Consider the following 16,316-nt stretch of genomic DNA (forward strand, 5'->3'; position numbering starts at 1 on the left):
GGCCATATTAGAACTGAAAACAAAACTAATGCAAAAACTATACTTAATTTCTTATTGTAATCATCAGCATAACGCTGATATTTGAAGCACTATCTGCATAATCTTGTTCTGTTGTTAAACTAAAGCAAAGTGTGTTTGTTAGTGAACAGTAAAAGAAGAATGTTACTGATTTTCTTCTCTTTTTTAATCTTAAAGACCAAGCTGGCTACATAAAAAAGTCAAGAATATACATTTAAAACAAAAAGGAAAAGAGGAGAGAAAAGGAAAGAAAAAAGAAACCAAGGAAGAGATGACTCAAGCTTTAACAAAAAGTAATAAAACAAATCAAGTAAATCACATGCTTGTAATGATTTTCAGAGACTAACACTTCTGACTGAAGAAGTAAATTAAGCAAACTAGTGTCTGGTGCCTCTGAAACCACAGGCAGGATGACAACGTAACTGGATTTAAAGACAGAAAAGTAGTGGCGCAACATCAAACAAAGCAGATTTAGGTGGCAGAAAAAAAAGTTGCATCCAATTTTCATCCATCCAAGAACAACTAGAAAACTTTTAGAATCACAAACATTGTATTGCTGTTTTTAGTTTAAACAATGCTTGAGATTTTTTTTCCTGAGTATTCCAGTTCTTAACTGAATTTTTCTCATGATTATAAGCATGCATGACAAAGAGCCTCAAAATGTTACTGAATCATTTAATTAATACTTTTCTGCACATTTCTTTTCCCTGGCAAGACACAGGCAAAATCTGTTCACTTGGGAAAAGTGAACTCCAACATCAGTAACAAGCACATTTTTATTGTTTTTCGCTGAACAAAAATGTCAACTTACAAACAAACAGATAGAAATAATGAAGAGAATTTTGCCATAAAGGACTGTGGTCTTTCAGAAGTAACAGGGTGATTCTTATTGTCTCCTAATGGAAAGGAAATTCTAGTCAGCAGCTGAGGACTCAAAGAATCTCAAACTACGAAGAAATTTTAAAGTATTTGGTTTTGTCTGAGAATTAAAAATGAAGGAAGAGGAGGCAAAGCAGGAACACATTTCAGATGTTGGCTATTTGACTATTAAAACACTACAAAAAATATTCTTCAGTTTTATCATTAACAACAAAAATATTAATTTGGATACAAGGTTCAACACATCAATAACACTAAAAACTCAAAATATTCCTTTTTAAGAATTTTTTTTTAATTTCACTTTAGCAATAAAAATAAAGGTTCAGTTATTTAGAAACGATTATGTGCCCAAGTTCCATTGATTTCAAAGCATTTAAGCACTTAAAAATCCTTAAAAAATTAAAAACAAAGTCTACATAATAGATCATTGTATCAAACATCATTGTATCAAACATCAAAATAAAGAAAAAAACAGTCTAACTTCCTGTTCATTAGAAGCACTGCATAGTGAATTATGCAACTAGAAAACCCTTCCATATTCTGCCAAACCATGGCAAAGGAAAAAAATATGTCTGTCTGTTGCTAATTAGCTTCAATAGTATGAGTTTGTTGAGGCTAATTTAACCCACAGCATGTAAAAAACAATTTTGACCCTTTGTTTTCCAAAGTCTTATTAAGATACAGAAATTTGTCTGTAGTCATCATTAAAATCAGAAATATTCAAAGTGAAGTAAATGAGTTAACCTGAAGCTATACATTGTCAGATATGCAAAGAAATCCATTTTGGATTAAAGAATTTAGAAAAATACTTTTTCAAGCATATTTAATTTATGTTTGTCAAGTTTCAGTGTCACTGGATCTTCATTTTCGGAGTCAGTTCCCCTTCTGCTTCACATGGGCCTTTTATGCAGAAAATGGAGGAAAAAATCTTTTTGAAACAACAGGATAAAGAGCTAGGTATATTTTTTAACATACTACGAGCAACTAACAGAGAAAGACTAGACATCAAATTGAGGATGCCTTTCCTCCCCCCTCACATGGTGGAAAACACATAAGAATGCTGAAGAATAACTTGCAGAACCATAGCTTAAGTCCATGGGTGGCTCTGACAACAAACGAGAAAGAAGTTGGAACCTGAAGTAATTTACTACAAAGTTTGGGTTCTGAACAGTAAACAAATAAACATTAGGCAGAAATTTTGATTCCTCCAGCACGGGCAGAAAGACAAAGATTAGCAGTAATAACTTTGGCTATGGTGGCACTGAATAAAGAGAAATATTTGGAAATTCTGCTCGGTTCACAGTGTCATTCAAACCACGCAATGAATGAGTTCTATATTAGTTCTACATTAGTTTAAACTCTCACTTTTGAGAGTTTAACTTTTCTTTAGGTTTAATCCTTCATGGAACTCTATAGGGGATACTTTTCTAATGCAGCAAAGCGAGCTTATATTATAAACAAAAACCCTAATAGACAGACTTCTATGCCTCTGCAACAAAAGAGGCAACAGTAGCAATGCTCATTTAGGTGTTAATGACAGAACCTTACCACACATAAAATTCCCAGGGGATCTGTGCATATCTACCAGACTCAGACATATCAGCATTTAGAAAATTAAAACATAATCCACTTTTACAACAGCAAGACAAACTCTTGTCAGCTTTTATCCAACTAGTGCAACGAAAGCTACTTTTGACCCCGTGTTACCTCTGACTACTCAGAAGAACAACGTACCATTCTGCCACTGGTTTGGCAATGCTGTCAAAAACCACATCTTGTTTAGCCTCTTGATCAAAAATTTTCTGAAATCTGAAAATATTAGGCAAATAATAATTGTTCAGAATCTTAAAACACTACTTGATTCATACATTTTTGTTTTTGTTTGTAATAGTCAATGTTTACATCATTAGGCTTACATAACTTAGTACAATGTTTTCACTGTAGTCTTACCCACAGCATGTCGTTGTGCTATTGTATATAAATAGGCTATACACAGTGCTGCTTTGATGAGATCTGTACAATAAAATCCTCTGATAAAATGATGTGGCTTGGAAAAAAAATAAAACGTATTTTAGATCTATCAAGAGAATCAGTGTTCGTAACTGGCACCAGACTAAAACCTGGATAAATAGATTACACTATAACCAAATACAGCATCCCACCAGTATCGCCAGGCTCACATTTTTTCATAACTCTTTCCTTCATTCTGTTGCACACTTACCATATGTAAGACAGAAGGAGATATTTAACCCAACCTAAGTTCTGTCCCCTCCTATATAAAAAACTGCAACTATCTTATAGAATCATAAAAACACAGAACTGTTGAGGTTGGAAGGGATCTCTAGAAAATCAACTAGTCCAACCCCCATGCTCTACGCAGGGGCAACTACAGCAGGTTCCTCAGGGTCGGGTCCAGTCGGGTTCTGAATATCTCCGAGGATGGAGATCCCACAAACCTCTCCGCGCAACCTGTTCGCGTGTTTGACCCCCCTCACAGGGAAAAAACTTTTTTCTTATGTTTAAATGGAATTTCCTGTATTTCACTTTGTGCCCGTTGCCTCTTGTCATTTTACCAGCCACCACCGAGAAGACTCTGGTTCTGGCTTCTTTACCCGCACTGCCATCAGGTATTTATACACATGGATAAGATCTCCCTCAGCCTTCTCTTCTCCAGGCTCAACAGGCCCAGCTCTCTCAGCCTCTCCTCATATGTCTGGGGAGTCCAGAACTGGACACAGCACTTCAGAGGTGGTCTCACCACTGCAGAGCAGAAGGGAAGGATCACCTCCCTTGACCTGTCGAGTACACTCTGCATAATACAGCCTGGGATACCACTGGCCTTCTTTGCTGCGAGAGTTCTTTGCTGGCTCATGTTCACCTTGTCCACCAGGAGCCCCCAAAGTAGCAAAGCTGCTTTGCAGCAGGTCAGCCCCTATCTGTACTGGCGCATAGGATTATTCCTCCCCAGGGGCAAGACTTGGCATTTCCCTCTGTTGAACTTCAGATATTTCTCTCTGCCCCTTTCTCTAGCCTGTTGAGGTCTCTCTGAATGGCAGCTCAATCATCTGATGTATCAGCCACTCCTCCCAGGTTTGTATCATTTGTGAACTTGCTGAGGGTGCACTCTTCCCCATCATCCAGGTCATTAATGAAGAGGTTAAACAGTATTAGACCCCAGTATCGACTACACTACCAGTGACTGGCTTCTACCTGGATTTCATGCTGCTGTTCATAACTCTCCAAGCTCAGCAGTTCAGCCATTTTTCAATCCAACTCCTTGTCCACTCATCTAGCCCACATTTCATCAGTTCATCTATGTGGACTTGATGGGGGCAGTGCCAAAAGCTCCTTGTTCATCCATGCAGGCCTCCTGACACCTTTGTTTGATTTCCTGCTTATCAGGACGGACTGACCGTTCTCGAGCTCAAGGAGGTGATCCTTGAACATCAACCAGCTTTCCTGCATCCTTCTTCTCTCCAGGACCATATTCCATAGGATTCCTCCAACCAGTTGCCTTAAACAGTTTAGTCTACCCCTCCGAAGTACAGGGTTGTGATCCTGCTTTTTGCCTTGCTCCCTTTTCTTAGTATCCTGAATTCCATCATCTCATGATTGCTGCAGCAAAGGCTCTCCCCAGCCTTCATATTCTTGATTAGTTCTTCCTCATTTGCAAGAATGTGGTCCAGCACAGCATCACCCATTAGCTCCTTGATCACATGTCAGGAAGTTATCATCAGCACAGCCCAGAAACCTCCTGGATTACTTGTGCCTTACCATTGTTGTCATGTTGTCCCTCCTATATGAAAGTGTCAAATACCATTTCACAGGGTATTTAGAAAGGCATCACAGTCTCCAAGGTATTATGCAGCATGTACAACTACTCAGACAAGCGCATTATACAAAAGGCAGAGGTAAATACTTTATCCTGCAAACCTTTAATCAGCCAAGTCAGTCAACAAATTCTGTGTGGCACCCAGAGAACAAAATAAGAACGAAGGCGAATAATAATTGAGATGACCAGGATACAAAGAATGCATGAAAAATGAGGGTTTGAGGAGGAAAAAATAAATGCTTACTCCATAGCGTTATATAACCAATTACTTATTGCCATAAGGATTATAAGGCATAGTATTTCTCAGGATCCATGTTACAGACTTTTTAATAAAGTCATAAAAAATGTCAGCATTCCTTACAGCTGGCTTGGGCATCTGCAACCCAAGCTAGTCTTGCGTATTCATCTAGTTAAAGAGGGCAGCTCCTCAATTCCAAAGGAGAATAGATTTCCTTAGCTGACTTACAATGACATCAGTTTGAGTTGCAGATGTTTATCAGATGCACTCTTTTTTAGTAGCATAGAATAATTAATTTGAAGACCTACAGATTTTGTACAATAGAAAATAAAGAATTTTCAACTTGGAAGAAGACATCATCAGCTTATTCCTTAAATGTGGTTATACATTTAACTGCATTATCAAAATTTTAAAGTATTGCCTCCAATTTTCTGTCAAAAAGATGAAAATATTTGCTGGATATTGCTGGTACTTATTTTTAGTTTCTAAAAAATATTTACATTCTAGTGTGATTGTTTTGTTTCTTTTAACAATCCCTGGTTTTCTTTATAATGTTTTGGTTATGCCTGAAATCAACAAGTTCTAAATAGAGTGTTTTACACCAAGATATCTTTAGCCAGCCTATGCCAACTCATTAGGTCACATGAGAATAGGTCATGTGACCTATGCCTACTCATTAGGTCACATAGTCCTGCATTTGCTTTTCACAGGCAAACTTAAAGCAAGCTGTAAGAACAGAAGAACTGATAATTGAAAACGCAATGTTTGAGACAGGACTCAGAAAGGTATAATGACATGCAATGCATAGACAAAAAAAAAATATATATATATATATATACACACATGTATATACACATATAGCCTCAACTAACAAACTCTATCAGGTGCAGAACAAAACATGCTGCAATATTCCTCTTGTTGAAAGAGCTATACAAAAATAAAGCTAATTATATGAAAAATTAATCTTAAGAAAAGGCTTTTTCTGATTCCGTACATGTGAATCACTAAAAATAGTGGTATCAACCACCGCAGCCAAAAGCCAAATATAAGGTTTTTACTTACTTGAACTTGTAGCTTTCTCGTTTATTATTGACAAATCCATCTGCTAAATCATGTGGCACAATAATTTCCAGACTTGACATGGATTTCTCATCGTCTTCAACAGAATAGATCTAATAAATGTGGATACGAATTGACAGAATGATTTTACCAATAGTACAGTATTACGTATGTTACATAACACATGTATAACATGCTTTACATATAACTCACATGAACTTGGCATCTGTAACTGCTGAAAGAATAGCTTCAAACAAATTTCAGAATCACATCGTATACCATGGCTAATCAGTATCTCAAAATAACATAGCAGACCAGCACAGTTCTGCCGACTTTAAAAGCCCTTACTATTTGAGTAGATTTTCCTTCAGCTATTATACAAGACTAATAGTAGCTTGTTTGTTATCATGTAAACACCACAGATTTCAAAAGATATGCAGCCTCTTTGACAAGTCTTTGACAAGACTTGCTAGTAAACTGCTTACTATCTGAGCTATTATAGAAAAGCAAAGCACGACACCCAAAGCAACGCCCCTCCCCAAAGACCTGGGCGAATCTATTAGGAAAGACTAGGACGGATTGAATGAAGCTTGTTTAAAAAGAGAAGACAATAAAGAGACCTAAACTCAGTATTTGTGAGGAACGGTTTCAGTATTTTTATTATTCCTTCCAATGAAAGCTAAATGCCGCGGGCTGCACGTCCCGTTTCAGCATCGATAACGCTGTCTCGCTGTCCTGGGGAACCTGAGCAGAAAAGCGGCTCCTTGCCCCCCCACCCCCTCCAAAAAAAAAAAAAATACAGCCGCGGGTTTTGCGCGCCCAGATGTTGTTAACTTCTTAAGGCCTCGGAGAACATCACAGCTCTCGGCGGCTTTCCGCCCCGCTCCCGACCCCTCAGCACCACCCGGGCTCTCGCCAGCCGCCCCGCCCCGCCCGCGGCCGGCAGGGCGCAGGGAGGCCGGAGGCCGCTCGGCGGGGGCGGGGGGCCCCCGGGGCTCCGGGCAGAGCTCGCCGCCCTCCGCCGCACACGGACCCCCCGTCGCTCCCCTCCCCCAGCTTTTGGCTCGCCCCAGCCGCCCTGCCTGCCCCGGAGAACTAGCGCAGCCGACTCCCTGCCTACCGCGGCCTGCTGCCGCCTGCCCAAGGGCTTCACCCGCGCGTAGACGCGGATGGTTTCCTTCCCCATCGCTCCCGCCGAGACCGGGGCAGGCAGAGTCGCAGCGCCCCTCTTCCCCACCCCCCGCCTCCGTGGCAACGGTAACCGGGCACGCTACCCAGCGTGCACCGCGGCGGGCGGCGCCGAGGGGGCGGTGGCGCGGGCCGCGGTGCCCCCTGAGGCGGCCCGGCCGCTGCGGGGCGCCCTCGTGCCCCGCCCCGCCGCCGCAGGTGGGTGAGCGCGCGGCGGTTAACGGTGCTGCCGCTGGAGGCGCGTGCCCGCGGCCCGAGCGGCTGCGGCTGGGACGAAAGGGAGCTGGTGGAGAGCGGCCGGCCCGGCCCGGCCTGGCCCGGCCCGGCGGGGCGTGTATGGCTGCGGGGGTACCGCGCCGCTGGCGCGCCGAGTGTTTCTGGAGAGAAACGCCAGCTCTCGGGCGTTACTTGCGTTTCCAAACGTGCCTTTTCTGGTGAAAGCCACGTTGTTTTTAAGGCTACTCGGTTTTCAGGAGGAGTGTTTGTTACTGACCAGCTGAAACAACTGGAAAAGAATTGAGGGGGGAAATACTTGGAAGGAAGGTTTCTGGTTTTTAGTTTTAATAGGAGAAGAGTTAGACTAAAGGCTTTGAAAAGGCTGTTAGAGCAAAGTAGAGTTAAACTCTCTTCTTGCAAGAGTTTAACTTCTGGAGCGGTGACAGTTATTCGGTGAAATGGCCACCAAAAGCATGCAAACAGCACTAGGCAGTGGTATTTCAGGCTCAGTTTTGGTAAGACGTGGTGAAGATTGGATCACAGTGTTTACAAGTCCACTAATCTTAATTAAGTGGAAAATCAGGGACATGGTTATGGAGGAGGATAGGAATTTCTTTAGCTCAGAGATGTTAAAAGTATCTTGAGCTTGTGTTCCAAATAAGAAGAAAAACAGTAGGGGAAAGGTTTTGTGTCCCAAGTGAACAAATAACTATCTCAAAAAGGATATGAGGAGTAAGTAGCGAGCCTTCAGGGAATGAAATGGAAAAGGGCTAATCACCAAGTAGAGTCAGATGCAAAAGTCAAAAGGGTAAAAATGAAAACAAATGGAAAATATTATTTGGTGATTAAATAGAGAGCAATGGAAAAATGGGACTTTGGAATGGGATAATGGAATAAACGCTGAGTATTCTCTCGGTGTTGCCCCCGAACCATGGGAATTCTTTGCCTCGTGCCGGTAGGAATGGGGATACGCTATGGGTGGTGGTAGAAGCAGAAGCACCTAGCAGGAAGGAGCTGTGGGAAGGGAATTACTGCAGCCAAGAGGAAAGCAGACCCCACAATGTTTGATGAGTTCAGATTGGGAGAGGGCAGTCTGGGAGGAGAGAGCAGATAATCTGAGAATTCTGAAAGAATGGGCATGTTGAATTGAAGGTGTAGGAACTCTTTTTTTGTTTTGAAACTGATAAAGGAGATTACAGTATTCTTGGAAAATGGCAGATGTAATATTAAACTGTTATTTGGCAGCTTAACTGATTGCTAATCAGTAAGTAATCTGCTAATCTGCTGCTGCTGGGCAGTAGTCAGAGACTGCATTTGACTGTGTGCAAAGGCAGTTTGAGTCTGACAGGGTTTGTTAACTGAAGTATGGACTCAGGTGAATGAGACTATAATGCTTTCAAAACAAAGTCTCGTTGGAAAAGAGTTTAGCTGCCCTTCTTCAACAAAGAAGGTGTCTCTTAGGTCAGAGACACCTAAGTGGCTTTGTACAGAACTAGTCTGCGTATGGTGTGGCCTGCGCAGAGAAGCCAACGAGCTATCTCAGACCCAAGCCAGTTCTTGCATAAAACACAAGCAGAATTTCTGAAAGAGGAGGAGGAATCCCAGGACACCTGCAGAATAGTCACTTGTGTGGCGAGAGAAGGAACATTAAAGAAGAGATTCAAAATTCTTTTCTAAGATACCCCTTTTGTTACTCAGCTGTTCCTTCAGAAGTACTAGTGTGCCTCTGTATTATGCTCCCCAATATATTGCATTCAGGAAAGGCTCAGTGCCACCCAGCTCAGACTGAGCATCATCTAGGCTTACTGGTCTTTCCACAATGCAAAAGGTTGCATCATTCCTTTGAGAATCAAAATTCACCAGGTTTTCTTCCCCTTTTCTGGGGTATCTGCCAGTTCCTGTTTCTGTCGCTATTGGGGAGTTAGTTGCACTTCTAGAGTGAGAGAAGGGAAAAGATGACCATCAGAGCAACTACCAGCTGACCTCCCTGTTACAAAAGTTACAGATTTATTTATTTATTTTTTACAGAGATGAATGGAAATTATGATAAAATGCAACATAAATTTACCAAAGATAGGTCATGTCAGATTAACTTGTGATTTTTCTTTCATATATTGTGATTTCTAGGTGAAAGGAATGCAGTAGATTTCACCTCTCTGGACTTCAGAAAACCATTTGATACAGTGCTGTGTGGAAAAGTGGTATATAAACTATAGAAGATTGGAGATTATTGGAAGAAATATAAGGCAGGTGAGAAACTAGTTAAAGGTAAATTTATTAGTTTGTTTAAAAAAGGTATTTGTGGGCCATAAAGAAATTGTTTGTAGACTTTTGTCAGGAGACAGATCTTATGTAGTATTTTAATGAACGTCTTTGCCACAAAAACTGGGAGTGCATATTAATTAAGCTCTGACATGGAATTGAAAGTACTAAGGAGGCTCAAGATATCTAGGAAAAGAGGGATGATGTTGAGGACTAGAAGAAAAGATATAGGATAGAATTAAGAATAGGGTGAATTACAAAATCAGGCAGGCATGCACTTGGGGACTAGTGACAACACATTCTGCTATTAGCTGGAATGCATTCAGCTAGAAGCATCAAAAGAGGATTTTCTGGGAGTGCAAGTCCATATAACAGCTGCCAGTGTAACTTGCCTATGAAAAAGGCAGCCATAGTCCTTCAGTGAATTGGGAACACTTCCTAAAGGGGAAAGAAAGCATTCACACCATTGTAGAGAGTCTCAGTGAGACCTGTAGTATACTTCCTACATTTGTTTATGGTCACTTCTTTTTATTTTTTCAAGTTTTTGAATACAAGGGCTACTAGAACTATTGGACTAAAGCATATCTTGCTGTAAGAAAAAAGATCAGGAGAACTTGGTTTATTTAGCAAAGGAAAAGCAGAGAGGGTATATGCATGAGTATAAATATGCTGTGGGCAAATGTTATGGAAAGAAAAGAATCCTTGAAGATGGACGTAAGAACAAGTGGAAATAACTTGCTGTGAATAAACTCACGCTGGAAATCAGAGGAAAATTAAATGCAGTAGGTGCTCGACTGGTCCCCTGTGACGTTAGGGAGAACCCGTTAAGGTTGTGAAAGAGTATTATGTGATCACTTCCGTTAGCAGAGTTTTGATCCAGGAGGTGCGTTCAAGACCTTTTTTCCGAATAATCCTTTCTAAGATCGTTCAGCCATTTTTCTAGAGCCACACTAAGAGTTTGAGCATAAAGAGAGTATGAGTACATTCTCTTTCCCAGGCCACTTGATGGAAGTAGACTTTTCTTTATTTTATTATCTTAATTATGCTAATATCTCCAAGCCTGGAGGTAATGTATATCTGTCTTCTGTGTAGGGCCATTGTCGGTGGGTAATATGGAGTTCCTGAAACAAAGAACATGCTCTACCTGCAAGATGGATACAATTTTTAGGTTGTAGAGAACCTTCAGTCAACTTCATACAGATTTGAAAAGCTCCTAATTTAGATCAATCAACAGCTGTGCATCTCTAGGAAAAAAATATACATCCAAGAACTTCCACAGCTTTATTACTTATCTTACTCTGCATCTTTATATCTTTATTTCATCTGTAGGAAATCAGCCTTTCTCGAGTTACTGACTCATATTTTCCTAGTCTCTAAGGCCTTTGTCTATGCCAGCTTGTCCAACATGGAAGATGGGGGGGGAAAAAAAGAAAGGAAAGAAATGACGAAGCCTTTGCTAGCTTGGTTCAATCATTCAAGTGACTTAAGAACAAAGTCAGCTGTTGCCTGCAGTCATTTCAGTGGGCTGAATGCAGCTTCTCTTGTGCTTAGGAGCAAGAAGCGCTGATAAGAACTGTATGAGATTCAAAATAGAAATTCAAAGAGGGTTCAAAATAGAAATTCAAGGAGGGTTCATCCTGTCCTTGAGTAAGATTCTAGTTCTATGTGAAATGATCAATTTATTTTAGGAATTACTGGACAAGGTTTTATGCTGTGTGGGTCAGGCTCCATAGCTTTAAGGATGCTTCCAATTTTAAAATTGATAATCTCCAGTTTTTTGTATCTTTGAATTATAACTAGCTTATGTATGTATTTTTGTATAGGAGTTTAAAGGTCTCTGTAATGGAAAATTTGTACCCCTGTGGAAGGTAGAAGCCTATCAGGACCCCTGTTTTTTTAACTGTTGAGAAATAAGCATGTAAGAATAATGGCATAAGGAGACCTATTAAAATACCTAATATCTCCTAATGATACCTGATATCTCCTATTATCTTATTTGCTGCAATGATGCAGGTGGTAGTATGGCAGTATGGCTGCCACATTTTTGCAGGCATTAGCCATGGGAACAGTAGGAATTTTCTCTTAAGCTAGCGTACATTTTCCAAAAGAGTTATATACATGATCAAAGTGATATGCGCAGATGTAGATGAGGACAGAACTGGATCTGTACTTTTAAAAGGCTAACTGAAGCATTGATTAGTAAAGCTAATTCATTTGGTTGAAGCTGTAAAAGTAAAGGAACACAAAACCTTCATTAGCCAAGATAGATTATTAAGGCATCTGTCTTGATCTCTTCACTATTCCACAATTGAACTTAATTTTCTTAGGAACAGGGACATGTTTAGCTCTTCTCCCCACTGTGCTGAGTCTACACACCATATCCAGTTCTTGCTAGAAGCAAGAATCTTCACACTTAAAATAAGAAAAAGTATGTAGAATGAGAACAGTAGGTTTCCAGCCTCATAAGAGGAAATGACATAGAAAGATATAAGAGGAACAGTGAGGACTATGTTAATCAGCAGCTCTGTAATTGTGGATGAAAAAAAAATAGTAAGTCTTCTGTTCATCAATTGTTTTATATGTAGGCCTAGCTAAAGAGCCACATTGGCTCTCTGAATTGTCCTCAGATTTGGGAAAGAGGCTTGCTGTTAGAGATAACAGTAAAGAGCTGGTAAAAAAGAGGCAGGGACTATAGGGCGTCTTTCTCTTTCTAGCACATATTTGGCAGGGTTTTAAAGAAGAGTATTGGAAATGGAACTTGAACATAACAACTAACTTTTACAGATAATGTACTGATCTACAGGTTGCATCTTGTGCAACAGGCCTGGAAAGTTTTGATTTGCTTTGTGTATACTGTGTTTAAGGTCTTCTTTATATCATCCCTGGTAAGCAACCTTGTACTTGAAGAATCTTCAGCATTAATGTTTATGCTAAACCTAATATGGCTCAGGAATCAATGTTAAACTTTCTTCAGTTACTGTATTTGAGAAAGGTCAGTGCACCACAGAATGTGATTATGTGACTGTATGCAAGACTAGAGCTGCAGGTTCTGACAATTGCGTGTTCTAAAAAGTTCCGTCATTGCATTCTGAATTAGTAGTTAGAACATTAGTAGTTCTTTTAATTAAAAAGTAATAACGGGTCAGAGTATATACTGGGAGCTGGCAGTTCAAGGACTTGTATTCCATTATGTCACCTAGCAACTGAATATGCTTCCAAATAAACAGCCTTGTAAGTTTTATAATAGGCCAAACTTTGTCTTGTCTTTTTTCTTTTTCTCCAAAGTATTACTTTTCATAGACTTTACTTATTCTTGGCAACCATGATGCCTTTTGGCTGAAATATTGATTAGAAGCTAGAACATTAAAATCTTTCCATAGATCAACTGGACTGGATGAAGGGCCAAAACTCTTCTGCCAAAGTCTGAGTTTTTCTTATCGTCCAACTCCTGGAAGCTTTAGTGCCAAACATGTTATTTTCTACGTGACGAGAAAACTTCTGTTTTTCTCTTGAATGACCAGAATTTAAGATCTGAAATTTGGCCTAAATTGAAATATAATGTCAACTGAGTATGTTTTGTGAACTCTGTTGTGAACGGTGCAACCTTTATTTGTAAAAGCTGTGGTAATATAGAAAGATATTCATCTGTATTTTGAGTGGAATGAGAAAAAGTTGTGGCAATATTCTTTAATATGTCAAGTATTATCCCAAAATCCAGCCAAAATCATATAACTTTTTTTTTGTGCTTATGCATTCAGTATTGAAAGGGTTAATGCTGCCATTTAAGTTGTCATGTTCAGCTCTTAGCAGTTCAGCCCACTGAGAAGAATAGGGATGATTCTGTCTTTTAGGCTACTGTTATAATTTGTTTCTTAGAAAACAGTGCTACATCATCATACATGTGACAATTACATTTGCGAAGTACCTTAAAATATCACTGCTATTTTGTCATTCTTACTAAATGCATTGTATTTTTCCTAAAAATTTATGTTTTGGTAGACTCAGCCAAGACAAAAAATCTTAAAATATCCTCCTAAGGGTGTATGTGTATGTATATCTATCTATCTATATACATATTTTGTTATTTGTTTGTTTGCTTTAGAGTACAACAAATCCCGTGAAAGACTGTGGAGAAAATAAGGGATACTTAGGACTGACTTCAGCAGGCAATGAATCTTTTTGTCCAGTGGTTTTGTTTTTTCTATTTTTCCTCTAAATGATAAACTGCATCCTTTGTTGCAAACTACAATGTAAGAAGTGTTAGCAAGAGACTCACATTAACATACTGTTAATGCAATGCTGATGTTATCTGTACCATTTCTTTGCCACAATTTCTCTGCCTTCTTCCTACATTTTTCTTTAGCATTGTGATTTTTCTTATTCATTTTTTTGTTATCAGACTTTCCAAACCCCTTTGTTCATGCATCTCTGACCAAGGGACAGAGATAATGCTAGGTGACAACGAGTAGAAAATGCTGTGGAGTTTGAGGTTTTTCTGGTCTGAGAACTAGTGAGAAATGCATATTCTTCTGTTCAGTTCTGTTCAACAGATAATTTCTTTCATAGTCATTGTAGGACTACTTCGTATATGCTCGTTTGAAGAGTATTACAATCCCATCAGCTTCAACAGAGTATTATGAAACAATTATTAATCATCATTGATTTATCGTAATAGTTCAAAATCAAAGTCACAGACTAGAAGTCCATTTAGTTATGCCCTATATAAGTTCAGAATTAAAAGAAAAGAGATTCCTGCACAAAACAGCTATTGCTATCCAAGCTTAGGACAGAAGGCAATGCAGGAAAAGAGGGAAATGTAAGGAAACAATGTGGATAATATTAGCATGATATTCAGGCTCTGCAAGAGTAGCTCTCTTACCAAGCTGTTGCACAGACATTACATTAAAGAGGATTTAAAGATAGTTGTGTTATTTTACACATTTTTATGAAGAGCCTTTTCCATGAATGCATGTTAGCATAGGAGGAAGCGGGGAATGATTTATGTGAAAATGTAACGTGAAGCTGATACTATTGATTGATCAGAGACAGTAACCTGTCTGCCACTTGATCATGGATGAAGTATTAGAGGATAGACAAAGACCTTTAAGTCAAGCAACTTCATGTAGTAAATAAGGGAGCATTACTGGAGGATGCAACGTTACCAGCAGCATAATCTAAGGGAGCAGCTGAAAGGATGATTTTTGCAGCAGCATTCTGAATGTGTATGGGAGTAAGCAGGAGGCGAGATTTCATTCATTGGGTCTAGATAGGAGGAAATGGCAAAAATATGATGTAAGGTGGTTATAGACATGGAGTCAAATTAAATTTTTAAGTCAAAAACAGAAAGAATAAAGACTTGGCTCTGAGGCTCACAAAGCATTGTTAGATTAAAGTAGAGGCTGTGATACAGGAGATGTATTGAAGGGTGCTCTAGAATATGTAAAGGTGAATGTGAGTGTAAGGTGTCCAGCCAGTAAAAGTAAGCTGCACGTTTTAGGTAATATAGAAATGGAAAGCAGACAGGAAATGAAGTAATAGTTTGGAGGCAATGGGAAGCAAAGGTATCAGATCACTAGAGGGCTTTTCGGTCTGCCATTTTATTAGGATGGAAAAGGTTGACGTGTGCACTTAGTGTGGGGAGAGGGAAGAGAGAGGAGAATGAGTGATTAAGGAAAATAGAGAAAGGTAATAGTTGGTTTCATAAGAGGATGGAATAGGATTGGGGGTACATGTCATGGGATAAGAGTAGGTAAGCAGGTGTGAAACTTTCTTATCTATGGGATGGAGGGAGTTACAGAAGAAGAGAAGGCTAGCTTTAAGGAAGCAAAGGTTTGCCTCATACGTTAAGTAGCCTAGCATAGCTAAAACTAAGGAAAGTTATACTTCCCACTTACGTTGACCTCAAGAAGCTACTATAATGAACGTACAGAAGTATTTATACCGGCTCGTGAGTGCTTTGAGATGGATATAATAATATACTTCAACCAAGCATGCCAAGCATTAACACATTTAGCTGCAGAGTAGGTTATATGTTTTTTTTTTTTTTCTTAGAGAAGAAAATTAAGACATGGAGAAATTGAGCAATGTGCCCAATTGCACAAGCACAGCCTGGAGTGAAACCAGACAGAAATGGTCTCTTCAGTATGAAGCTGCTAAATACCCTTAAAGACCAAGACCAAACTTCCTAATAAACTTCCAATGTAATTGCATGCTATTGTAAACAGAGGACAAACGGAACAATGCACAAATCTTTGCAGCTATGTTTCTATTCATGTATGGACATTTGCAAGGTCGCTGATTTTCCTAGAGTTTGGTTTTAAATACTGTTTTCTGCCCACAATTCTGTGAATAAGTGGGATACTTGCATGCTGTTACTGAAGCATACAGCGTCCTAATATTTACTAAAAGCAATATTTTTCCATACTGGAAAAAAAAGACTCAAGGAAGACGGACATCCAAGAAATGTAAAAATTAAGAAGTGCTCTTGAGCTGTTTCAAACCAAAAAGACAATTTTCTTTTTTTTTTTTTTCTTTACAAGACTACATATTTTAAAGTAGTGATGGAAGAGAGAGGGTTTTTTTGGTCAAGTTCCAATTTTCAGTTTGAAATAAGCCCACTACTAT

At 39.4% G+C, this 16,316-nt stretch overlaps 2 protein-coding genes across 3 annotated transcripts in view; one reads left to right on the forward strand and one right to left on the reverse strand.

Moving 5' to 3' along the window:
- KIF6 (kinesin family member 6) overlaps positions 1-7,365 on the reverse strand; it is a 179,244-nt gene extending 171,879 nt beyond the window's left edge. For both annotated transcript variants that reach the window (XM_068939555.1, XM_068939556.1), the window contains exons 1-3: positions 7,147-7,365; positions 6,030-6,139; positions 2,632-2,706 (exon numbers count right to left, since the gene is read on the reverse strand). In XM_068939555.1, coding sequence (XP_068795656.1) covers positions 2,632-2,706; positions 6,030-6,139; positions 7,147-7,212 — 251 coding nt within the window. In that variant the 5' untranslated portion in view covers positions 7,213-7,365. The remainder of the gene's footprint in view (positions 1-2,631; positions 2,707-6,029; positions 6,140-7,146) is intronic.
- Positions 7,366-9,557: 2,192 nt separating this feature from the next.
- Positions 9,558-16,316, forward strand: part of DAAM2 (dishevelled associated activator of morphogenesis 2) — a 233,666-nt gene continuing 226,907 nt past the window's right edge. Inside the window, exon 1 of the mRNA XM_009685220.2 lies at positions 9,558-9,680. The gene's annotated coding sequence lies outside the window, so the exon portion shown is untranslated. The remainder of the gene's footprint in view (positions 9,681-16,316) is intronic.

Source organism: Struthio camelus, chromosome 3 (genome assembly GCF_040807025.1).
Source record: "Struthio camelus isolate bStrCam1 chromosome 3, bStrCam1.hap1, whole genome shotgun sequence".
NCBI classification, from domain to species: Eukaryota; Metazoa; Chordata; class Aves; order Struthioniformes; family Struthionidae; genus Struthio; species Struthio camelus.